Here is a 27,596-nt window from a genome sequence, read left to right on the forward strand (position 1 = left end):
AATAGAATATGGGTATACCATATCAAACAGCAAAATCGGTTCAGCGGTTTGGGCATAAAGAGGTAACAGACAGACAGACACATTTTCGCAGAATATAATATCAGTATGGATAGCCCAAACGGCGAATCGAGGCACAAAAACTCATAAGTGTCCAAATTTGTAAAATTTTAGGCAACTAATTAAATCTTTCGTCAAAATGGGTAACTGTCTTTCGAAAACTTCATGTAGTCTCTCAGCCAGACAACTTAAAATACTGAGGCAACTAATTAAAATTCTGTTTTAATTAGTTGCCTTTTTTAATTTTTTTTAATAAATTTACTTACCAGGCCGTTTATATCACCTAGTACAATCATAAGATTGACAAGCAACTCGTCAAATCTAAGAAAACTTCTTTCGTCAAAGTCTATAACAGCTTCTCTTGCAAACTACAAACTCTATGTTGTTTTCCAGTGCAATGAACATCTCGTTAAGCAACTTGAAAAATCTTAGGCAACTTGTAAAATTTTAGGCACCTTGTAAAAATCTTGGCAATTTGTAAATTTTAGGCAATATCAAAATTTTGGCGACTAACAAACTCATCTTTCAGGTGGACAATGGTCTCTCCCAAGCTGTTCATCTCACCTGGCTGCTCGTCAACCGTATCCACGTGATAGTCTCCCAGTACAACGAGGAGATTGTCAGGCAGCTCGTCAAGTCGGTGCAAGCGGCGCCGGCGGCGTCAGCTTTGCTGCTGCAAGCTGTTGCTGCTAGATGTCAGGCTTGTCTCAAGGTATGTGCATCTTACGTCGAGCTGTTACATCTTTAGGGGTCCGTAGCCAAAGGGTAAAAACGGGACCCTTCGATGCCTGTCCGTCCGTCTATCCGCCTGTCTGTCCGTCCGGCCGATTTTTATCGAGCACCAAAATTTACACTGGTATACAAAATGTAGCAAAACTAAGTGATAATACCTTTGGGTATGTATGTGTCCCTTGTATAGTTTACTGTAAAAGTAGCAGCACTGAAAGAGCAATTTTTTATTTGTATGTTGCCCATACAAATATTTTTTTCCATACAAATGTAAAAAAAAGTTACTCTTTCATGGCTGCTACTTTAAAAGTGAACTCTATGGAGGGTCACATACACACCCTAAAGTATTATCACTTAGTTTTGTTACACCCTGTATAGTTTTCACAGGAAGAATAGAATTGCGATGATAATATTATAGTGTGACAATTTATTTTGACCAGGACGAGTTCGCTCTCAACACTCACAAGATACTAAGCGCGTGTCACGAGAGCCAATCCGGAGCGCTGATGTTCCTCATATGCCGAATAGTCGGCAAGATGGAGCCGGCCATAGCTATCAGGTAAGTGCTTACAACTATCCCTCTTACTAAATAATTATATGGGTATGTCGCAGTCATCTGGTTGAATCTGCTATTTGATTGAATGACTAGCGCGCTCACTGAATGACGACATTTAATTGAATGGGTAGGCCCAAAATTTATTAAATATGTGTCACTAAACGTCTAACTATTTAGCAGTTTGTAACATAGCCCATTGAACAAAATGAACATGAAATCAGTCTGGTGATTCAAATGTAGTTAATTTTTTTCCGACTGCAGCGTCAAACATCTCGCACATATAGCACTGTATAGATCTTTTTTTTCCGATTTATTTTATTTTAAAGTGCGTTATTGTAACTAAGCCACCAGCACCTACTTAAAAAAAAACAAGGCGAAACTGTCTGAATAACAGCGAACGAACAAGGTTCCATCACTAAAAACGTTCAGTTAAGACGTTGAAAGTTACAGTCAACGACTTGACGAGTTGTCCTTTAGTCATTCATTTAATCAAATAGCAGATTTAACCAGATGACTGCGACATATTATTATGTAACATAAAAATGCTACGTTAATTTCTAGCAAGTAAACAAAACTGATTTAAATAGGCTTAGGCCTTAAGGCGTGTTTCACCAGTTCCTGATAAGTGGCGGATAGGCTATCTAACACTTATTGACAGATAGAGTATGGAGTATCTGCCAGATAAGTTGCGGATAGCCTATCCGACACTTATGAGTAAGAGGTAAAACAGCCCCTTAGTAGTAGGTATTTTTAAGCAGAGAGTTATTCTAAGTACTCACATGCGGTTTTGCTCGACAGTTTTACTCCAAATCGAGTAATAATTACTGTGTGGACCGCAAAACTCACAGCTCGAAGGCTCGCATTGAGCCGGCTTGATGGAATTAAATATATCGATTTAGAATAAAACTATCGAGCAATGCTGAATGTGTGGACGAAATCCCGAGCCGCGGGTTTTGCTCGACGTTATTGCTCGATCGAGCAAAACCGTACGTGAGTACTTAGCATTAAGCAAAATTGACAATAGCTATTCAATCTCTGAAAGACCCTAAACTCTAAAGCCATTGACATAAGAACTACTCACAAATACTCAGATGTAATATAACTTTGAATGGGCCATAATATGTTGTGATGTAAGATATAATCAATCACACACTACCAATTATATTACCTAATATGGCAACAGCATCATTTTTTCCGTCGGTTAATGTACGGTACATAATAGTGTTTCCTTTTACTACATACAGGAAGGTGGAGACTTTCTAATAGATTAATTGTAATTATTTAATGATGGTTTGTATGGATTTTGTAGTAAAATCGTTGTGACCTCTTAGTATTATGCTAGAAACTTTTAGCTTTTTTTTCTTTATTTAAAAGTCAAACATCGTAAGATTAAGAGGGCGAGTAACGCAAAAAATCAAACATCGTCTTTCTCTCTTCACACTCACGCCAGTCTTTCATATGCCAGGTGAAAATGGACGACGCGGATTCATCGCCAAATTAGTTTTTTTTTGCAATAACTCGATAAATATACAACATTTTAAAAATCCACTAGGTCAGAATCTCAATTATAGAAATTTATACAACGTGTTAAAATATTATCTTCGTTTAATGCACGGTTATGGCAATATAAGAAAAATTCGTGTTTAGATGCATCTTTGTGATTTTTTTCTATCGAGAAAATTTTAAGATATCGTGTTTTCGCTTGGTCGGATCCTCGGAAATTTAATGTAGTATATCTATGTTTAGAAAATGAAACAATTCGGGGCTTTTTTTCAAGTATAAAAATGATTTATAACATCGACAATTTAGGGTTAGTCGCCCCCGTAAGTTGGCCAACTTTTATGGTGTCCATACTAACTAATAATATTATGTCTGTCTAAAAATAAGACAGCCTGACGAATATTAATATGTATAAGCGAAAATGTGTCTGTCTGTTTTTGTTTCTCTATCTATATATTAATACGCAAGCGAAAAACTTTGTATCCCTTTTGACGAAAAATGGGGAAACGTTGGTGAATGAAATTTTGCACAGTTATAGCTTATATGGTGAAGGAGTGCATCGAGCTAATGTTATTTTGAAATTATGCTTTTATCATATATTTTTTTAACAAATAAAACATAACACACACTACATAACGCACACTCAAGAAGATGACAGATTTTTGAGTGACAAACCTATACATACGAATTATTCTCTTTTATTTATGGTTGAAGTCTGTTGACAACAAGGTGACAAATTGAAAATGGAATAAAGTTTTTTTTATTGAATCTTAGATACTATTAGACAATGCTTACACGGCCAGTCTGAGATCAGCTGAGTCCTAGAGACAAGAGTTGAAAAAAAGTATGATAAAGTTAATATTTTTTACAAAATATAGGTAGTAGTCCTAATGTCGTTTAAACTAAGGTCGAATTTCGAACATTGGGCGATCTCTAGTATCTTTAAACTGGTAAGTTTGATGAAACTTGGTATAAAAAACATGCATCCCGGGAAAAGATAATTTTTATCATGTCAAGTCAATGTTAGTCGTGATCTGGCTAAGCTGGATATAACCCGACTGAATTACAAAGTTTTACCATTTCTATCGTGGTAAATCCATATACTAATAATTATTATTTTACATCCTCATTATATAAACAAACAAAATATTTACCCTTAGACCTTTAAAGGACATTTCTTTCCAATGTCAAACTCATTAGTAAAAATAGATGATTTTTATTTCTTTATTAATAACAGGTAAAATTCCTTTGATTTGTTTACCTTATGTTATTGCGTCTAAAGTTGTATAATATTATGTTCTGATGACCATACGCGCAATAGGCCTTACATTTTATTAGAATTATATGCGTCGTTTGCGGTTTGAGAACATACCCGTACTACATGACCTATTTAGGGGGTGAGGGGGGTCTTAAAAATACTACGCTAGGTCACAAGACGGTGGAGGGGGTTTAGATTTTTGCCACGTAGTCGATTTCGCCGAGAGATACGTCACGCATTTTGACTATCTTCGAATCTGGCGCGCAATGTTGGGCGCTTCTTCACCTTGACAACTTCACCAAACTATAAACTACCGGACAAACAGTGCCTGTTTGCCTGGTAGTTTTCAGTTTGGTGAAATACCACGTGAAAATTTGAAGGTTGGCATAATACTACGCGTGGTTACCAAGGGGGGAGGGGGTCAAAAAATCTTAAAAAATAGGTCACGTAGTATCGGTACGTTCCCCTACACTGCGAGATCACAAGCAAAATTTTATAGCTTGTAATTTCGCAGTCAAGCGGCCAAACCGCTCGTTCGCGCGGACGCGATTAAATCGAACCTTAGGCTATTAAAGTTTGGAGAGAGTCATCAGTGCGAAAGTCAAATACTTATTTGGCCTCGTCCTAAGCTGTGTTCACATTACTTATATTCTTACTATTTATATTCATCCATACTTATATTATAAATGCAGAAGTATGTCTGAATATAGTATGTTGATATATTGAGTCCCGGGAAAGGACATAGGGGACTTTTTATCCCGGAAAAATGTATCGTTCCCGCGTGATGATCGATTTTTAGCGCAGAGGAGTTGCGGGCGTCATCTTGTATTATAAATGCGAAAGTGTGTCTGTCTGTCTCGTCCTCATACCTCGTCACGCCCTAACCGCTGAACTGATTTTGCTGAAATATAGTATGGGGATACATTGAGTCCCGGGAAAGGACACAGGGGACTTTTTATCCCGGAAAAATGTACCGTTCCCGCGTGATGATCGATTTTTAGCGCAGAGGAGTTGCAGGCGTCATCTTGTCTACTAATAACTAAAAATACTATTACAACGACAGTCTATTAGCGTTAAGCTGATAACGATAATATTATCTTTACGCCGCTAGACTATGGCAGACACCTATGTTGATGATGATTTTTTAAAATAAGGAAGATAGTCTTTCTTATTAACGTAAAAGCTCGAGAAAAAAATAGAAAAAATGTACTTAACGTAAAAAACTTTATTGAATATCTAACTTAAAATACTGAAGTTATTTTTCCTTATAATTTAATTGAGTATTTTTTACAGATTGCTTTGTTACATCTTTATGACGATCGATTTAATCTTTGCTTACGAACTAAAGTATTTTAATTATTTTAAATAATAAAGCTTAAATAGAAAATGTAATCTAAATAATATTATAAGATAGCCGCCACTACTCTAAAAAAGTTTTTAAATATCTTATGCGGCTCATTCTTAATGGCTACTTAAAATTTCATACAACACGCTCGACAGGTATCTTAAAAACCTAGCCCTATTCAAATATACTTTCAGCATAACAAACAGTATAGTAACTCAAGAACATTGAAAGTTATATGCAGTGACGGATTAAGACTAAGCAATCTATGCCTGTGTACCCCCCCCCCCCCATCCTTATATCAACTTAGAATCGGTCTTTAAACTTTTACCACCTAAAAATATTAGTTTTTCCTAGAAACTTTTTTGATGTGGTTTTTGGTGACGTGAGAGTGAGACGTGATGCCCTAAGGATAGATGTTTTTCTGTCCTCCTGGTGCCCCCTCAGACGTGATGCCCTAGGCAATTGCTTAATTTGATTAAGGGTTAATCCGTCACTGGTTATATGCAAGTTACACTCACATGCTACGTGAGATTCCTTTTTATTGCTTTTAGTTACCTGAGATTACGCTTATGTATGCGTATTTTATATGTTACAACCGTTTTAGTTTGAAGATGTTCTACACCAGCGGCTCTCAAAGATTTTTGGTGGCGGAACCCTTGTAAGAAGTGACATTTTTGACAGATTCATTAGTCATTACGCATGAGAATTTTGTAATTTTGATTTTTATGAGGCTGGCATTGTCGGTTTCGACACAAGCCTTTAAATAAAGATAAAAAAATTTTTTTTTGACAGGCTCCAAAAATAATGCTTTGTCTTTGAATAAGTTGTCTCCAATATTGGTGTCTAATGACATTTTTTAATAACAATTTTGTGTAGCGCTCGTTCTTAGTCATACAAGTCCTTCGTTCAGCACAGTTTGAGAATGGTGTACTATATATGTTATATTATGTCCCCACTATAAACTAATATTTAAAAAGCTTAGCTTCCAATAAATCAAAATACTTTTCATTCGGATCGTATTTTCTTCTGAAGGTCACATAATCTTCTGGGAATAGTTCTTTGATGCGAGCCAAGAAGACTTTGAGGTGGTGCTTGTAGCGGGGACTGCACTTCTTGCAAGCCTGGGACACGTCCTGCGGGATACGTCCTGGAAAAATTGAAATTTGTGTCACCCTACAATTGTGAATGACGATTGCAACATATTAGAAGCAGGGTTGTTAATATATTCAGATTAAAACAAATAAATAAATTGATTTCAAAATGTGAAAACTTTAAAATATCTATCCTCATTAGGCGACCGGACTTCAGAACTATAAAAATACACAGAAATAAATACTGTCGCTCCAATAATGTGAGATTATGGCTATTTGTTATTCCTGCGACTTATAAAAATATCCTAGATGTCCTTATATCACTGTTATGACTATTTTCATCAAAATCGATGCAGCATGTACTTACAATTCAAGCGAACGTTGAACAACTCAATGTGTTACATAGTTACATACCCTAAAGTGAAACTCGTATGTACGGAGCCTAAAAGTGAGATTATCAATTGGCCATGCTACAAAATATTGCAATTTGATTACACTTGTTAACTCATGAAACAATGAAATGATGAAACTGTGTCAGTATGTTGAATAGTTTTCTCATATACGGACATACTATTCATGTATAATACCATAATAGGAAGTGTAGTTAGGAAAATATCGATCGCTTGAATATTTAAAAGACAAGTTTCTGTATACACAATAATATTGAACGTTTTGTTTCAATTATTAGACTTACAAATAGGTAAAACCCAAATTGAAATATTTTTGTCAGCCTAAAATCCAGTATAATACCTTTAAATTTTCAAGGCTTTCTTGGCAAAAAAGAGTGCGTTTTAAATGAGGGCGCTTTTCTTTTATTGTAGGCAACCCTACGCTACGCTTGAACTTTTGACACTTAATTCCTTTAATTTAAATTTCGACCTCCACGGCTATTCGCACTCCTGACAGCTATATTAGCGCACGATCGTGCTGCGGCTCAATTTGGAACTAATTCGATCTCAACGGCTTTTCCCACTCCTGACAGCTATACTAGCGCACGATCGTGCTGCGGCTCAATTTGGAACTAATTCGATCTCAACGGCTTTTCCCACTCCTGACAGCTATACTAGCGCACGATCGTGCTGCGGCTCAATTTGGAACTAATCAGACTCGTAAATCCAAATCGTATCTGTTTCGGGGGTAAAGCTGCTGGTGAGTATAATTTTAAAGACTTACTTTTACAAGCCGCGCTGATTTTAGCACACGTTCCTTTGCTGATGAAGCAGTCCAGGTCGTTCTTCAGATGCTTCACGTTGTACACGTTCGGCTCCATCATCGCCAGGTTCTTCTGGCAGTCGATTGCCAGGCACGTGCATGCCAGCATCGCCAGGATGAGCAGTGGCAACATGGCCTGCAACGAAGACACAATGTTACAAGGATACTCGAGTTTCTTATGAGGGAAAGATCTTCAGACCGAGGTGTTATGCCCACGTGATTGATTTCAGCTGTCGCATTTATACCGAAGCAATTAGAAAACTTCGCTAACGCGATGCAGTAGTTACTGCCACACCTAAGTCAGTTTTTTTGCCGATTTAGTTCGAACCGGTGGTAGACATAATTGTAGCTAGACGTTGAAAATATTTGTTTGATTGATACCGAATTTTACAGTGCCGACCAGATGGATGGATGGTTTCAAAACTGCTTGTCGCATTCAAACTTGAGATCGTGTTCAAGATCGTTATTATAAAGTAACGTAAGAGACGTAGAGTACTTTTGTTATAGCTTGCATTATTCCATCATAGGCCAACCTGGAAAGGCGGCATTAGCTTGAGCAGATTATAGTCATTAGGATAACGACTAGTTTTTGCACACAGACGCAATTTAAGTTTCATATAACACGGTAACCTTTGACATTGTTTAGCGTGTTGCAAATTGTTAATTAAGTCAAAAAACCCGTTCCATTTTTAACTAAAGACAATAAATTAAAAAATCGAATCGATATCTACACAGAAATTCATTAAAATTATTAAAAAAAATACGTGTGGCACTAAGGATTGCCGCGGTAAGGCTATTGCATAGCAATTTTTATCAACTTCTGCAATTAAAATTCGCATACGTCTAGTCGCACGCACACAAACACCGAAGCCGGCACAGTCGGATTGGTGTGTTAGGTTTTTTCGTTACGGAATTTCTTGATTTGTCAAAAATCGTTTCTGCTATAATGGATTTTTTTTTATAAAATAAGGGGGCAAACGAGTCCCAAGTGTAGTAAGTATACAGGGTGTAACAAAAATAAGTAATAATACTTTAGGGTGTGTACGTGTTCCTTGTAGAGAGTTCACTGTGAAAGTAGCAGCGCTGAAAGACCAAAATTTTTTTTCACTTTTGTATGGGGAAACTCGTGACGCTCGGGCCCTTGCCCATACAAAAGTTAAAAAAATTTTCGTCTTTTAGCGCTGCTATTTTCACAGTGAACTCTCTACAAGGAACACGTACACACCCTAAAGTATTATCACTAATTTTTGTTACACACTGTATAATTAGATCTATAACAAACTTTTTAAGTTCGTGATTATAACTGTTTGACACGATAGTCCTCCTAAAAGGCCGGCAACGCACCTGTAGCTCTTCTAATGTTAGAAGTGTCCATGAGCGACGGTAGTTGCTTTCCATCATGTGACCCGTTTACTCGTTTGCTGCTTTGTCCCCTTATTTTATATTTAAAAAAAAAAACTAGCTCTGCTTAGTTATTTAGCATCGGCATTTTGCACCAGTATCTAAGCATTATAATTTCGTGACAAGTTTATGGAAAGCTAGGAAGCTAGCGCCAAGGTTTTGTAGGGAATGCAGCTCTCTGCATACTTTATCTTCGAACCTTGTACTTGTAGGTATGACACTAACATAGATATACATTATACATGGTGTAACAAAACTAACTCCAGGATATCCCTTATACGGCTGAAGGCAAACCGCAGGTGGTTTTAGTGCGTAAGAGTCCCACATACCTCCGGGGCACATCCCCAACCCGGGGTACTCATGATAGGTTTACTCTTTTGTTTATGGTTGAAGTCTGTTGGCAACAAGTTGACAAATTGAAAATGGATTATAGTTTTTTTTTTATTGAATCTTAGATACTATTAGACAATGCTTACATGGCCAGTCTGAGATCAGCTGAGTCTCAGAGACAAGAGTTGAAAAAATATATTCATAAAGTCAATATTTTTTTTACAAAAAAGTAGTTCCTCCTAATGTCGTTGAAACTAAGGTCGAATTTCGACTATTGGGCGATCTCTAGTATACGTAATTATGAGAGTAAAGGAAGCGAGAGTGCTCTATTGTACTGCGGACACACTTCGGCACTATAAAAATTATTCCTGCTTAACTGGCCTGGTTCAAAGTACCCGGCCACCGTCACCGAAACCGGTGTGGGAGTTATTAAAAAAGCAGATTTTGAAACAGGAAGTACTCGTGATGATGATGATTATGCAAAATTATATTTATGTTAATCAAATCTATAATTTAGGATCTATATGGAAATTGTGTAAGTTACGTGTCTATTATTTTTTATGAATAATCCTAGAACATTTTAAAATTTTAAATCGTATTTCTTTAAAAATTTCATATTAGAACCATTTATATATTTTTTCATTATTTTTAGTCGGTTTTTACTTTGCTGAAATATTTGTATTCTAATATTTGTATGGGCATTCCTCGTAGCTAGAGTCCGCTGTAAAAGTAGCGCTGCTACTTTCACAGTGAACTCTATATTATTATACAGGGTGTAACAAAAATAAGTGATAATACTTTAGGGTGTGTACGTGTTCCTTGTAGAGAGTTCACTGTGAAAGTAGCAGCGCTGAAAGACCAAAAATTTTTTTCACTTTTGTATGGGGAAACTCGTGACGCTCGGGCCCTTGCCCATACAAAAGTGGAAAAAATTTTTCGTCTTTCAGCGCTGCTGCTTTCACAGTGAACTCTCTACAAGGAACACGTACACACCCTAAAGTATTATCACTTATTTTTGTTACACACTGTATAATAATATAGAGTTCACTGTGAAAGTAGCAGTATGTATGTAACATATTACACACCCTAAACTCTAAGGTATGTATTATTATTAGTAGACAGGGTGTAATAACACCCTCTGTACCCGCCGCATTAAAAAAACTTCTATAGCGCGATGGAGGATTTGGTCCGCAGGGTTATATCTGACAAGCGGAGATAAGACATAGTTGTAATAATTTGTTATTATGTCAATTCTTCACTCCAAACATAATAACAGTAAAGGTCACAGGAGGTTAAATACCAGGTGCTTATAACGTGACCCCAGAACACGCAGACAATATGAAAGGGACGACCCTGATCCCAATAGTATGCATGAGCTCATCATCATCAGGACCGTCTATAGCCTATTGGAGGCCCGGGGCATATTGAGGCCCTTATGACTTTGACAGAACACTATTTAATAAACATCTGCAGGCTTAGCATAACAACATTAGAAACGGGAAAGAATCGACATACTGACAGATTTTAGGTACAAAATGGCGGATTACCTGTCAATCTGTCACATTGTCTATTCTTCCGTAAAAAGAAACCGCTTCTATGGTGACTATGCTAAGCCTACTGGGGCCTATATCGATTTCGTGGTCCTGGGCACTTGCCCAATACAATGTACCCACTGGCAACGAGGCGTCTGATCATCATGGTCTACCGAGGGAGTTACTATCCTCCAGCCTTTTGCTGCCGCACTTACGGCCGTTCCCAATATTCAATCTATCTCTGATTTGACATACAACCGATCGCAGCTAATATTGAATTGACATAAAATATATTATGTCTCTAATGTCTAATGTGAGCTATTTCTATCTCTAGTAGGTAAGGGCAAAACCAGAGATAGATCAAATATTGGGAACGGCCGTAATGTGAGCTATTCCTATCTCTAATAGGGCAAAACCAGAGATAGATCAGATTTTGTGGTTTGCGTGTGATAATGCCTAAATTTTTAACCCTCCTCTACAACAGGGTTGAAAATCTAGAGGTTAAAAAAATGTATACTATATTTTGGATTGCTAATTTCGATGGACATGCATCTCTTGTCTAAGTATGGTTTTTTTTACAGAAAATGTTTCTCTTTTTTTCAAATATAATATTCAAAATCACCCATAAATAACTATTAAAATAAAAAAAATATTTGATGACTCAAACATCGTTTGAGGAATTCGGATAAGTAGTGTATACTAGTTCTACAAGTGTCATGCCAAATTTTGAGGTCATTTGTGTTCCTAAATAGGAATATGCATAAAATGTATAAATAAAAATGAATATTTAAAATATAAAAAGTCAATGACATGCATTTACAATGTAAAGTTAGATAGATATTGTGTAAGCGTTATTAAAATATTTTGAACTTTGATTCCTTTTTAATTTTCATGTTTTTTTTAACCTGAACTTCTAGGCGGTACCTCACCTCAACTCCTAACCTGATAATTTTTACCATCACTCCGAGCCAGTGTTGCCAGACGGCCAACTCGGTTTCTCCCCAAGTGTTCCCCGAAATCCCCCCAAAATTCGGGATTTCAAGAAAAATCCCCCCACAAATTATAAAAGAAAAATTTTGTACATTATGATTCATAATGTACAAATGGGATTTTCACAAATGGATACGATGAATGTACACTGTTTCTGCAATAGCGTCCAATCTTAATAGAATCAGCATCTTCGCGAGCTTATCATCATCATCATCATCATCAGGACCGTCTATTTTTATGGTTCCGTAAGTCGTAACCAAAGGGTAAAAACGGGCCTTCGTAGATTTCGCCGTCTGTTCCCAGATTTTTTCCTCCAACAATTCCCCCAAAAAATTGTTCCCCCCAATTTTCCCCCCATCACCAAAAAAATCTATCCTCTATAATAATTATTCTGTTTTCAATAATAATAAAAAATAATAATTAAATTTTGTTAGTCTCGCTTTAGCGAGGCGTTCTGAAGTTTTAACTCGAGAAAAGCTGAACCGATTTGGCTAATTCTAGTCTTGAAATATTTGTGGCAGTCCAGGAAAAGTTTATATTAAAAGGGAAGTGATACGAAGTTCACCGAGCCATTTACAATATAACTGGTCTCCGCTATACAATAAATTAAAGGTGTTCAATTATTTTAAAAGGTATTAAAAGTTTATGGCCCTGAGCCAAAATAATAATATAAATGTTGTAAAATTCTTACCCTATATATTTTAATCACCAATAATATTACACAGATTCTCCACCAATAATTAAAAGAAAAAGCTTTGTCACTTAATTTTTTTTTAATTCGTTCTATTTTAATTATTAACGTTATTAAAATATTGTAAGTATATCTTATGATAAAGAATATATCGCGAAAACACGGCTGCACTGTAAGAAGTTTAGGTTTAGAATAGCTGCCTGCATAGAATGTATGCCATAGATTGAAAGTGCGTCCATCAAGCTAATGTGAATTCACTTGCTATATCCAATATCGATACTAATATTATACTAATATTATAAATTCGAAATTGTGTGTGTCTGTCTGTCTGTTACCTCTTCACGCCTAAATCGCTGAACCGATTTTGCTGGGATATACTTTGAGTACCGGGAAAGGTCAGTACACTAACGGCCGTTCCCAATATTTGATCTATCTCTGGTTTTGCCCTACTAGGGATAGGAATAACTCACATTAGACATTAGAGACATATATTTTATGTCAATTATGAGCTATTCCTATGTCTAGTAGGGCAAAACCAGAGATATATTGGGAACGGCCGGCCTTATTCATTTGACAAGTACGACTTCGACATCTAAGGGCGATATCGTATTTTGAATACACGATGTGAAGAGAGTATGGATTATATCACTTCAAACTCATAAATAGTTGGAGATTATCATACGAAGAGTTACCAATATGAAACTATAATAGACTGTTTTTTTTTTAATGAAATAAGGGGGCAAACGAGCAAACGGGTCACCTGATGGAAAGCAACTTCCGTCGCCCATGGACACTCGCAGCATCAGAAGAGCTGCAAGTGCGTTGCCGGCCTTTTAAGAGGGAATAGGGTAATAGGGGAGGGTAGGGAAGGGAAGGGAAGGGAATAGTTGAGGGTAGGGAAGGGAATAGGGTAGGGGTTAGGGGATTGGGCATCCGGTAAACTCACTCACTCGGCGAAACACAGCGCAAGCGCTGTTTCACGCCGGTTTTCTGTGAGAACGTGGTATTTATCCGGTCGAGCCGGCCCATTCGTGCCGAAGCATGGCTCTCCCACGCTTCTTTCCAAGAATTCAATTTTATTCTTAAGTTTACAGAATGCAATGCGAGTGTTTTTCACAATATAGCTCCTAGATTAGGAAGGTCAATGACCGCTGGTGCCACCTTAAATTGTCCTGACTATAGGAAAAAATGACGCTGCCCTATAAGTGTCAGTTGAGCCTTTAGTCCCCTATGTTTGGTGTGTCCAAGATTATCTAACTGCACTTTTCTACCATAATAATGTCAGATTGTTTATTACACAATACAATTTAACACTTTTGTTTTCACATCTGACCGTGTTTCTATGCCCTTCTTCTATTGTTTTTATTTATTACGTAGCTTTATAGTTTACTAGTTGACCCGGCAAACGTTGTTTTGCCATTTACGTTGTTGGCAAATTCTTGACGCTGAAGCATTGGAGGTCAAAGTAACTTTTTCAGCGCTGCTACTTTCACAGTGAACTCTGTAAAGGCGGCTGTACATATTGGTCCAACCGTCCAACGCATTGAGCTAGCGCAGTGGGCCAACGTGTAGAGGCCTTGGCTTGCCTAAATCTCTACTAACATCTTTACTAATACACATTTTGCAAATAAATAAATTGAATTGAATTGAATTGAATAAAAATTGAACTGAATTAGCCAATCCGTACTCTACATAATTGGTCCAATGTTGGGCCAATGTTTACAACGGGCTTAACAAATAACACACACACCCTTAAGTATTATCACTTAGTTTTGTTACACCCTATATAACTGTTTCAGTATTAATTAACATCTTAAATTTATTACACTCTGAAATCTGAACCTGACACCTAGGTAGCGTATCGAATAACTAGCGGTTATTTTGTTACATAATGCCTATTTGAACCAGTTTTGTTGCTGATCAATTGTCAAAATGTATGTCTTCTCTTTATGAAAACAAAGGATGAAAGAGAAATAAAGGAATAGAAAGATGAAATGGTGATCCACGAATATCATATTGTTATTAACTGACTAGACGAGTCCGTTATTTTATTTTTTATTTATTTAGGAAAACTTACAGCTAGAGTAACAAGTAGTTATAAAATAACACAGGAAGGCCAATTACAAGTTTTCACACACATAAAATACGCTAGAGAAGTTAAACAAAGAAACAAACAGCAAACAAAGAACATAATACTTACATAATAATATTGTATATGATATTAATTTATTTAAAAAAGGGGTCGCTAAGGTTCTTCTTTACTCTACCAGTTTATGCCAGAACTCGTCTATCGCGCGGGAACCTTCCGATTTCAGGTTAAAAAGTATCCTACGCCCTTTTCCGGGACTCAAAGTATATCTATACCAAAGGGGTATGAAGATTTTGGCCGACCTACTGTCCACTAAATGTGGTTTTTTCGCGTTCACGAATATTTTTTTCAAAAATGGATAGATAACAAACTTTAGCAGCTCGTATCTTCGAAATGTGACACTTTACGTGGTTTTGTCCAAGATTATTTCTTGTTTGTATTGATGTTATCTATCCATTTTTGAAAAACACAACACAATTGCAGACAGTAGGTAGGTCATGCTCCATATAAAAATCTTCATACCCCAACATAATCGGTTTAGTTGTTTGGTCGTGAAGAGGTAACTGACACACTTGTATTTATAATATTAGTACGGATTTAATATCAAAGTCACTCAACTATAATATACACATGTGCGAGCGGGCCTTAGCCCCAATTTTACCAACGTCTGATGTTAGCAGCTTGTTAAAATTATATGTTTTCTCTTTTATTCATAAGAAAAACAAAAGAGATAACTTGATACTAATTCGAGCGTTAATTTTAACAGTCCTTGGTGAAATTAGGGCAAATTAGTATAATCTATAATTTATAATTATATTATCTATTGTTATAACTTATTATATAATTATTATTATATACATATTGTATGCTAGACTACAGTAAATTAGTTCAGTCATGTCCAAGTGATTCATAAGTACGGATGTCATAATTCAATTTAATTATTATGAATTATTTAGTCAAGTTAATTGACTTACTTATTGTTGTTTAAAGTCTTTAATGAAAGAAAATCGTTTTGACTTTCTCATTGATGACTCACTGTAAATCTGACAAGAAAAAGTATGATGATGATGATGATGATAACGATCTATTTCGATCTATTCTGTTACCCCTCACCGGCCTTGCTAACCGAGATCTCTGACAAACAATACGCAGTAACCCTTGACATTATGGTGTAGGAAGAACATCTGAATTCATACATAATATAATTATTATGTTAATAATATTAAGTTCTATAGCCTACTCGTGTTAATAGTATCCAGACCATAAATATTATTAATAGTGAAACTTATACATATGTTATAAATTTGTGGAGATGTGCGTGGAGGCCGCAAAGGAGGATCTTCCAACCGAGCGAGGTGTTATGCTCGGTCAGGCCGAAGCCCTCGTGATACATCTCAGCTGTCGTATATACCGACGCGCTTAGAAAACTTCGATAGCGCGATGCAGGAATGTTAGACGAATTGTGGGTACCGCCACAAATTGATAGTCTTAAGAGTCTATTTGTAAGGGTTTTTTTGTGCTCTGTATTTTTAGGGTTCCGTACCTCAAAAGGAAAAAACGGAACCCTTATAGGATCACTTTGTTGTCCGTCTGTCCGTCTGTCAAGACCCTTTTTCTCAGGAACGCGTGGAGGTATGAAGCTGAAATTTATATCAATTACTCAGGTCTACTGTCCCTTGAAGCTGTGAAAAAATCAAACTTCTAAGCCAACGCAATCAAAAGATACAGCCGTTTATGCCGCAAATTTTCGACACTTGCAAGGGAATCAAAACCTACAGGGTGCTTCCCGTGAACTCAGAATCTTGAAATTTGGTACGAAGCAACGTCTTATAGCATAGATAAAGGAAAAATTACGAAAACCATAAATTTTTAGTTACATCACATAATATATTTTTTTTTAATAATTTTAAACTTACTACCCATTTCCTCATAAACGCGTAGAGGTATTAAATTGAAATTCATACTAAATACTCAGGTCTATAATACCTTTAAGCTGTCGGAACCCTCGGTGCGCGAGTCCGACTCGCACTTGGCCGGTTTTTTTTTTTTTTGAAATTGCGAACGAGCAAACGGGTCACCTGATGGAAAGCAACAACCGCCGCCCATGGACACCCGAAACATCAGAAGATCTGCAGGTGCGTTGCCGGCCTTTTGAGAGGGAATACGCTGTATGGGCAAGCGTCCCAGCGCGGCGTCATTAATTGGCCTATTAAATTTAAAAAAAGTTACTCTTTCAGCGCTGCTATTTCCACAGTCAACTCTGTACTGGAGACTCATTGTCAATACAGACCACAACGCGACACGTAGATGCATTTCTAAATTTTTATGTAGACGTCTTGGAAATTTGTCAAATCCATATAAATTTAGAAATGCATCTTCGCGTCGCATTGAGTTCTGCATTAACCCTAAAGTAGTATCACTTAGTTACACGCTGTATGTTTATTTCATTCATCCCTTTTTTTTCTTATTTTTTATACGGGCTTTGGCCCACTATACATTCCCACCACTGTATCTCCTGTGTCGCCAAGATCATTCATCCCTTGAATACCTTTGCTGTAACTGTAGTGTTACTGCTCCAGGTTCACAAAGTTGGCGATAGACCGGTGTGCGCTTCTCCGCGGTCTCCCCCCGGAGGTGATCACCAGCCAGCTGTCGAAGGAGGACGTTCAGGTCGCCCTGGAGATGCTGCAGAGGGACCGGGTGCATGTGAGGTGAGCTAGGGGAAGAGACAGCAATGCGACAGGTGATAGACTGGTGTGCGCTGCTCCGCGGTCTACCATTATACGAAGTATTTGCTCTTTGCTTGATATTAACCTGATCTTTTTAAACGAGAAAATCCTTGTATGTGACATACAGTAAATTTTATATGCAAATTAGACTAATATAATATCAATTAATTTACAAAGAACTAAAATTAGTCATTATCATTAATGTTATGTTGGTCGCATACTGGTTTTGCATATTGTTTGCTATTTTGATGTGTGTAGACACAGACAAAATAATAATAATAAAAATCATGTCTTTACATATTCATATCATAGCACATTCCGAAAGTCTTTTGTCATCGTTATGTTTATAGACGACGGTACTTTCCATGGGGCGATTCGTTTGCTCGTTACCTTATTACTTAAAATTTTATATGTACTTATAGAGGCCTATGTCCAGCAGTGGACGACTATAGGCTGATATGACTTATAGTATTAAAATTGAGTTTTGTAATTTCGTAAATACAATAAAAAGTTATTGCCAACAGTACGTAGCGAAATATTTTTTTCTCGTTCAAGAATTGATTGCATTCGATAGGCTCGCTCATATATTAAAAAAAAAAAAACTTGTCAGATACAATTAGATCAGAGGGATACAGGCATCATTATCTCCTGTGCAGCGCTATTCCCTTTATAAAATCAAACAATTATATTTTACGTTGCCGACGAATTTACCTGGCTAGAAAGACCGGCGTGGCGTCAAAAATTGCTTTGCTACATATTATACAAATTGAAGGTGAAAAGTTAAAAAAATGCGCATAACTGTCCTCAGATACCCCACTCTGGTGGTGGAAATCAACGCGTTGGCGTCTACCGTCTTCGACCTGTCACCCCTGGACCTCAACCAGGACAGAGCTATCAATCCACACTATATACACACCACCAACGTGGATGGGCAATGGCTGGTCAACCAGATCAAGAGCAGGTAGGTGATGATGATGGTTGTGATGATGATGATGATATTGAAGCAAAATAAGCTGAAAGACTTGATATAATGCTTTATTGTGTCCGAAAAAACCACCAAGTGGGCTGCTAATTACGACATTATTATACAAAGCTTTATATTATTCAACGCCATAATGTTTTCTCTAAAAATGCAATGCTTATAGTTACATCATGTCTTAGAATGAAGGCTAAAGTACGGTATGTAAAATATCAGTTGTGAGTTTTAAGACTAATTTACAACTTTAGTAGCAGTGTAAAGTAAAATTACCTATTATTTTGCAGATGCTGTCAAAAGGATGACACATCTAAACATTACTACCTAGCGTGCTCGTTAGCTAAGCTCTCTTCAGAAGATATAACCACAATAATGTCTTGTCCAGAGTTCGATAGACAAATATTAAAATCTTGCTTCCAAATCTCGTGCGATACTTTCATTAAAGATTTCTTGAATTTGATCACCGATAATGAACTGAGAGAAGCAGAAATAGAAGCTGTAAGAGAGAGAAGAGAGATGGAGAAAATGAAAGAAGAGATGACATCATCTATAGACAGTAACAAATTGAATGTAGCTAACACTTTACATGTATTTAAAAAGAGTGATAATAAAGAATCAAAATCACAATTCTTCATATCGTACGTATCTGACGCAGAAGTTACTGATAAGATGGGAAGTCTAGAAATTGCTGACGAAGAAATAGACATAGTCATACCAGATTTGCCTAAACTGTATCAAGTTGGAGTTACAGTGCTAGATAAATCTTTGGCGGATCTTCTCAAAGTGTTTCCAAAGCAAAGCAGACCTTTAAGTCAGTCAGAGAACTTTAACCTAAATAACGAACACACAATAGATAGGTATACAAGAAGATGCCACCAAGTATTCCAAGATAAACAATTCTACCAGGAGTTTCTAACAATACACACAATTTTGGATGGTTTTCTGGAATGTATTAACAAAATAATGAGCGTCCTTGATGAAACCGATTGCGATCTGCTTGAAAAATGCTTCGAGAATATACTTCCTAATACCCTAGCGAGAAATGTTGCAGTATTCTCTGTTGTATCTCTACAGTATCTTTCCTTTTTGGTCAAAAACAAGAAGACGGTAGAAACTCCTGTGCATGCAGATGTGTCATTTAGAGTAAATAATACAGCTACTGATCATGTATCAGTAGATTATATAATATTAAAAACACTAGAGAATGTTGCTAAAGCGTTGAGAGTGAATGAAATATTCGCAGAATTGAATGTTGAAATCAATTTGAACAGGAACCAATCTGCTATCAATTGTTTGTATGCTGTGGTCAAGTTTTTGGTTAAGGTAAGTTAGTGCTAGATGATATGCAACTTCTTGCACTCCAAACATAGATATAAGATACAAATTATACTTCTATTTGTATTTGCCTGTAGTTTATATTTGTGCCTTTCATCAAAATTGACTTACGTTTTCATATTTTGTATCAATTCCATTAATTGCTTTTTATTTTGCGAATCATACAACATAGAATTATAGAGTCAGTAATTTTCAAATAAAGATCAATTAAACTTATTTAAGGCCAAACAATTTTTTCACATTTCCATTCTCTACTCTTTAGTTTGCGACGCCCTTAAGAACAGACAATTATTATATACAATCAATTCTATTTCTTTAAATTCCAGGATAAGAAGCCCTTAATATTGAAACCTCATATGAACTACCAAGGTGAAGGTCCAAAGCCAGATATCATCATCACCTGTGAGAAGATCATCACGCTTATTGACTATTGGGAGGAGAATTTCTATGAGCAACAAGATAGGCATCTGTTAGGAGCAAGATGTAGGAAGCCTATTGAAGATCTCTTGGTATCTTTGGCAAGGTGAGGGAATGCGTAGACAGAATAGAGAAATATTTTGCCACCTTGGTAAAAACTATTCTTGTAATTATTACTAAAAAAAATTGGCTACTTCAAGTAACTGCTAAGTGATTAAGTTAAGGCGACGCCTTTATAATTTGGCTGTAACGATGTCGATTTTTCTCAGCAATGACTAAAGCTAAGAAATTAAAGTTCTATATTATCTATATCTTTTGCTTTGATGATGAATGATTACTGGTGCAGTCTCACAACTGTGAAGGAAAACATGGTGATGGTTGGTCCCAAACTAATTGAGCTATTCAATCCTCTGGACTAGACCGACTTATCTAGCGAAAATGCCGTATGTGCTTGGGCAATCAAAAAATCATGTTCCAGGCTAGGGATAATTGTGTATAAACCATCCACAACGGATGCAAAGACCTGAATTTTGAGTCCCACAATAACTGCCCTTAAAGCCTAAGTTTGTTTATTTTTCAGGTTAGAGTTGCTAAGCAACGCAGCGCTCATACCGCCGATCGCTTGGTCGTCCGTCGACGCAGCCGTCTCGAAGGACCATCTACAGAGAATAGACTTACCGCTCCAAGCGCTGCAAGATATGGATGTGCTTGAGAAATTCTTGTTCAGGTAATTAGAATAATGATACGTTCGTTGGTAAAATTGGAGAATAGACCTTCTGGGCAAAAGTATTGCCCATTTGACAATATGGCGTAGTTAGTTCCGAAGATGGCCACGCGCTAAAGTGGCCTTGTGACTTTAGAATTGTGAGTCTGTAGATTATAATCTCACTATAAAATACGCCTATAATTCTTTGAATTAAATTTCAATTCACAGGATACTTATATTTGCCAAGTATCAATAGTATAGACCTTATTGTTTCGGAGTAAACTGTTTGTGTCATACCAACGTACAACAAGATAGACATGTAGAATATTTAAAAGTTCCGTTTTATAGGCATTAGTTACGGAACCCTTAGTTACAATTTGACTAATAAACATTATTGACAATGATAATAATATTAACTTTTAACTTTATTACACTTCCAGAGTTAACCTAATAGGCTGGTCATCAAAAAAGCAGTTCGAGGAGATATGGGTGGGGTTACTTGGTGCCCTTCAGGGTAACGGGGCGCATTGGGCGGTGCAGGGCGTCACTCAGCTGCTGCTAGCGGCCGGCCCCGTGGTGAGGGGAAAGGGGCCGCTACATATACCGCGAGCGTACGTGCCGCTTACTGACGGGTGAGTGAGCGGGATAGTAGATATATGAGAGCAGGATAGCATTAGTAATGGCGGTGCAGGGCGTAACACAGCTGTTGTTAGCGGCCGGCCCTACGGTGAGGGGCAGAGGGCCGTTACATATACCGCGAGCGTATGTGCCGCTTACTGACGGGTAAATAAGCGAGATAGTAGATCTGTGGGAGCGAGATAGCATCTTAAAGAGATATGGGTGTGGTCTCTCGCACTGGGCAGTGCAGGGTGTCACTCAGCTGCTGCTAGCGGCCGGCTACGCTGCGTGCGTACGTGCCGCTTACTCACGACGTTGTGTGCGAGCGGGTCAGTATAATTTGGGAGCGAGATACCAGTATTAGGACCTTTTATAGTCACCCAGACGCATCGACAAGCTTTTTTACGCTTTGAACATGTGTCATTGCGAGGTGCCGCATAGCTATCAATATTTTTACTCCAGTTTTTGGAATTTTATCACTGTATTTCAATTGATGATGTATCACAAAAGAATAATATTATATTATGAGATAGTTTTAAAAAATGTTAGATAATGTGATAACATTTTTTTTTCAGCATGGCCCGTCTAAGAAATATTTTAGTGGGTACCTCAGCGTATTCGATATTCGAAAATTTGAATCTGGAACGAGTGGCGATGAAAAGAAACGGCAACATCGGTTTTCACTACGGACAGTTTAGTACGGAGTATTTGAAGTGCGTTTCAGGTAGGCAGTTTTTTATTATTATTTATTAGGCTTATTGTTAACAGAAACTTAATATATTGATTAAAATGATTGTGTAGTTATCCTGCTATCTTACGGATAATATAAAAGGTGTAACAAAACTAATAAATGATAATAAAACTTAGGGTGTGTTCTGTGTATGAGTATAGAATTGTCTGTGTAAGTAACAGCACTGATAATGTAACTTTTTAAACTTTTGTATGGGCAATGTCATGATGCTGGGGCTTCTAATTTCACAGCGTAATCTTTCAGCGCTGCTACTTTCACAGTGAACTGTGTATAAGGGACACATACACACCCTAAGGCCAGAAGTATTATCACTATTTTTCACTTTGTAGATTGTTGGATTTTTTGTGAATCGACAAGCATTGATGTATTTAATAGTGTTGTAATTTAAAATATTATAGCAGCATTTCTTTTTTAACTTTTTAGGCTTGAACGATGGACCTTCATCTCTCAAAGTGAGAAGAGAAGTGAAAAGGACGAGAAAGAATGAAGTTATCGACATCAACAGCTGTATACAGATATTGATGGATGTCACTATTGATATGCTGGACCCTAAGGTATATACTAGAATCTAGATTAGGATATGCTGTTGACACACAGACATAGATCATGATAGATACCGCATGTGTATGTACTTCGGGTGCCATATCGCGTTACCAAACGATGAGCAATGCTCAGTGACGGTTTAGCCCTTAATCAAATTAAGACCTTGCCTAGGGCATCACGTGTGAGGGGCACCAAAAGAGTAAAGATTCAAAGACTGATACTAGTTGAGATACGGATAGGGACGCAGGCATGGATTGCTTAAGGCATCAAGTAGTCATAATCCGTCACTGGCAATGCTCGTCTTTCGAAAGTCTGTTCTTTAGTCTGCTATCGGAATCGGACGTCAATCGGAATTTTAAAAATGCCTAAATGCCTAAAAGTGCCGTATTGAACTGTAGAAATTCAAATAGAAACGTTGGCCTAGATAATGGGGCACTTTTCTTATCATCGGTACGTCACAGTAGCTATAAAAAAAGTGTCACGCTCGTTTTCATACAAATGGAGCGACATGCGGTATCTATCTTGATCTATGTCTATGTGTTGACAGTTGACACCTATAAATGGCTTACACATATTAAGTGCATGTTCAAGTTATAGACTACAAGCCCATGAAGAAAATTAACAGGTAAAATGAATATCGTTAATTATATTGATTAGAAGGCTGTTAATACGTCCGAAAATAACTCTGAGCACTATATCCTCACTTCTGAGCAGTATGGGTGAATATGCAGAGAAGTTAAGAGTTGCAACTGCCCCCTGCGTTGGAAAAATGTACGGCGCTCATGGTACAAAGTGTCTATAAATATATACAAAAGGAATTACACAAGTGCCGTTAAAAATGCGTTTTTCTCAATTTCCAGGCGAACACCGGTGCAGCGGCTCGCGTCGCCTTAGTCCGAGTGGTGTCTCTCGCCAGTGGCGTATTCAGACGCGAGGCGCATTGGGCGCGCGCCGCCGCCGCGTTGGCACACCCGCCGCCGCCTCCCGCGCCTGCTGCGCCCGCGCTACAGGCGCTAGCTACGTGCCTGCCCGTTATACATGGACATGAACAGGTAAAGGAGACTGTCCATTCTTCATACAAGTTGGGTTGGATGTCAACAGTGGAAAGGAGATTAGCCAAGCTAACTTTAAAGTTCTTTAGAGCGAAGTCGTATCGTTTCGTCGTCTAAACGAATTATAATAATTATCACGTATGCTATAAAGCTGTTTTGCGACAACGCTTGACAGTAGAAGACAGTCACCCTTCCACATTATCTCTTGTTATCTCTTGTCCGTTGCTACGTAAAAATGTCGCGTCAAAATGTGATATATATTATAAATATCATTGAAAAATTACACTCGGAGACGTTCACAGAAATAACCCAGTGTACTCGCCGAATTCTCACTTATTATTGCTCTTATGAGACAAGTATGACGTATTCCCAACAAGTGATATACGGTCAACGCACTGGCGAGTATACTGTTTTTATTTCGGAACATACCCCTCGTGTCATGACTCTTGGTTATGATGATAACGATGCTAATAATGATAACATTATAGGAGCTATCAACAGTCCACGAGAAGCTACTCAAGTCTCTATCATCGAGCTTCGCGCCGAACCGTCAGGCGTCTCTACGCGGCTGGCTGCTGCTACTGAACAGGCATACACCGGCTGACATAATCGCCCTGTTGAGAGATAAGGCGGCGCAGAACGTGCATAGTGATAAGTGAGTACTTTTTAGAGTATCCAATGTCCTTTCCCGTGATTCAATGTCCAATGTATCTCAATACCAAATTTCAGCCAAGTTCTGTGGTTTGGGGTGAAGAGTTAACGGACAGATAGACTGACAGACACACTTTCGCATTTATAGTAATAGTATGGTTTTATTTACTTAAGGGCTTTGGGATATATGACGTTTAAGTTTTTAATTTTTATATTTTCTTTTGACTGTGAAATCGCCATCAGCTGCTGGCGTTTTTATAAGTGTGCGTATCTGTCAAATGCCAGCTGATCGCCGATTCTACCTGCGTTATTATATTTTCCAGCTCTTTCGTGGCTTTCGTCGACAACCCAGTACATTACCTTTTACCCTAAATAATAAGATCGAATTTCCCTTACATTGAAAACCATTCTTTTTTTCAGGATATCAGTATACGAGCAGAGCCTATACTGGGCCATACTGTTCCGAGCGGCGGAGCTGGGCAGCCCCGACCTGGTGACTGTCGCCGTGGACTTCGTGTTGACTAAACCCCGACATTACTGCACCGAGCTGGTCGTCAAGGTATAGTTATACACATATATCAGTATACACTGCCTACACTGGGCTATACTGTCCCTAGCGGCGGAACTGGGCAGCCCCGACCTGGTGACTGTCGCCGTGGACTTCGTGTTGACTAAACCCCGAAAATACTGCACCGAGCTGGTCGTCAAAGTATAGTTATACACAATATATCAGTCATACGTGTCACCCGCGCGCGAAACAGCGCCTCGATTCATAAAGCGAATCCGCGCGGATACGTCTCGAATTTCTGAAACTCCTGTCACATTCAAGCAAATGACATTCGAATATATTTTGCTGTCACACTGGCATTAGTGACAGTTCTTTTTACGGGAATATAATAATAATAATAGCTCCCACACCGGTTTCGGTGATGGTGGCCGGTTTCATTTAAACCAGGCCAGCTAAGCAGAAGTAATTTTATAGTGCCCAAGTGTGTGCGCAGTACACAAGAGCGCGACGCAGGACCGACTTTTTACATGCCCATCCGACGCATGGATCATTGGATCATCTTACTTGTCAGACAATCAGAATGCATTGTCCTAACCAAACTTGGAAATAACATGTTTCCAACGGGGGAATCGAACCCACGACCTTCGAGTCAAGAGCCGCGCTCTATACCACTAGACCGCGGAGGCGTCCAATGGGAACGGACCGCATGCGGGTGATAACATGCAGCTGGCAGCTCGCGTGTTGCCCGCGTGACAGGATGCGGGCAACTTGCATGCCGACCAGATCTTCCCACTGCTGAACTTTGATGAACGATCTAAAAATTGTGCGCGGCTCTGTCATTTCAAATTTATAAAAAACTTAGAGGTAATTTTAATAAAATGTTTTCAGGGTATAACAACAGTGTTGAGGCAACAAGTCCTGCCTAAGGACCTCAAGAACAACATAATAGAAAGGCTGACAAAACACATGCAAGATTATCCCGAGCGCCATGCGATACGAATACTGATGGTGCACTTGTTTAGTGGTGAGTACAAGTTATTGAGATATTGTTTAGCTTTTTTTCGCGAGCTTTGCGACTCGAGCGCGGCGACCGAATCAAGGAGTTCCGTAACGAAAATAGACCTAACACACACCCCCCCGCTCCGACTGACAAAGCGGTGCGGCAACGCCGTGCATAGTCTAACGTCATTTCAGTTCGGCGGACTTCGGCACGCATACAAAGTTCGTGCGACTAGACGTATGCGAATTATAATTGCATAAGTTGATATAAAAATACTATGCAATAGCTTTACCGCGGCAGTCCTCGAGTGTCACACGTATTTTTTTATATTTGACGAGACGTGTTTAATCGTGTAATCCATACTATGGCTTGTGTGTTTATTTTGATTTTTTTTCAGCTGACAGCAAACTTATAAGTCCGAAACTTGAGTCAGACGTTTCTAACATGGATCCCGATGTGCTTATGAATTCCATGGAGCGTATAACCCTCCTATACAAATTGTTACGTCAATCTAAATCGAGGGAGACAAAACATATCGTCGTCTCTGTCTTGAAATACTTTTTAAGAGAGACTCTACCCCCTGCGGCTACTTTAAGTAGAGTTGTCATAGAGTTTTTAGAATGTTGTAAAGAGACGGAGAAGAAAAGGATAGGACTATTGAGCGAGAGGGACAGATGGATAGAGAACTCGGTGTTGACGGCTGATGTTGTTTTTGAGGTTAGTTTTATTTTATTCAATGTGAAAATTTACCCTTATTTTTAGGAAAAATCTGTCATCTAACGAGCATTTGAAAGTGTTTAAATGTTCATTCTAATATGAATGCACCTCCGTTCCTTTTTCGATCAAGTGTGTTTCATATCAATTCCATTTGGTTTTTTATAAAAACAGATTGTTTCGAACAAGAAACAAAGCTCCATTCATTTTGCATTAGAATTTAATTTTTATTTGAATCGCGGGACTACATTTTAGTTAGGCGTAAGTGGACAAACAATTCTTTTTTGTTCTAATAAAAATGATATTCAATAATTTTAACTAATTTTAATTTTTTCAGGTATTCGAAACCTCGATATCTCAAGACCAACTGCCCGTGCTGAGTTTTTGGATATTCGAAGCGCTATGTCACTTGGTCTTTGGCAAGATATCTACCGAACTGCTACCATATTGCCTCCTGACTCTACTCGTGTCTGCCAACTCGAATACGCACATACGGACACTAAGACACCTCTCTCAATATATATTTAAACTGGGCTTCCACAATACAGAGTCGAAATCGGGAATTTTCGATATAGCTAATAGGGTGACCATGTCGTTCGCGGATCGAAGACTGCTGTGTATAGTGTCCTTACATTCCGAGTTTAATGGTAACCAGTATGAGAAGTGGAAAGAAATGTGTGAGGAAAATGAGAGTTTGAAAGATGTACTGCAATGTATGAGTGCAGAGAAACCTGGGAACAAGTAAGCAGGCCCTAGACGATCAAATGTATTGTCAATATCACGCCTCAATTTTATTGAACAGTTTATTTTACAAT

The 27,596-nt window shown here is 38.0% G+C and overlaps 1 protein-coding gene across 1 annotated transcript in view; it reads left to right on the forward strand.

Moving 5' to 3' along the window:
- LOC121737580 (huntingtin-like) overlaps positions 1-27,596 on the forward strand; it is a 52,220-nt gene extending 24,624 nt beyond the window's left edge. Inside the window, exons 28-43 of the mRNA XM_042129237.1 lie at positions 587-769; positions 1,227-1,345; positions 17,361-17,492; positions 18,319-18,471; positions 18,774-19,809; positions 20,148-20,344; positions 20,819-20,965; positions 21,385-21,576; positions 22,138-22,286; positions 22,737-22,867; positions 23,717-23,908; positions 24,397-24,563; positions 24,980-25,118; positions 25,956-26,091; positions 26,465-26,784; positions 27,119-27,596. Of these exons, the coding sequence (XP_041985171.1) occupies positions 587-769; positions 1,227-1,345; positions 17,361-17,492; positions 18,319-18,471; positions 18,774-19,809; positions 20,148-20,344; positions 20,819-20,965; positions 21,385-21,576; positions 22,138-22,286; positions 22,737-22,867; positions 23,717-23,908; positions 24,397-24,563; positions 24,980-25,118; positions 25,956-26,091; positions 26,465-26,784; positions 27,119-27,526 (3,801 nt within the window). The 3' untranslated portion in view covers positions 27,527-27,596. The remainder of the gene's footprint in view (positions 1-586; positions 770-1,226; positions 1,346-17,360; positions 17,493-18,318; positions 18,472-18,773; positions 19,810-20,147; positions 20,345-20,818; positions 20,966-21,384; positions 21,577-22,137; positions 22,287-22,736; positions 22,868-23,716; positions 23,909-24,396; positions 24,564-24,979; positions 25,119-25,955; positions 26,092-26,464; positions 26,785-27,118) is intronic.

This window comes from Aricia agestis, chromosome 21, assembly GCF_905147365.1.
Source record: "Aricia agestis chromosome 21, ilAriAges1.1, whole genome shotgun sequence".
Taxonomy (NCBI): domain Eukaryota; kingdom Metazoa; phylum Arthropoda; class Insecta; order Lepidoptera; family Lycaenidae; genus Aricia; species Aricia agestis.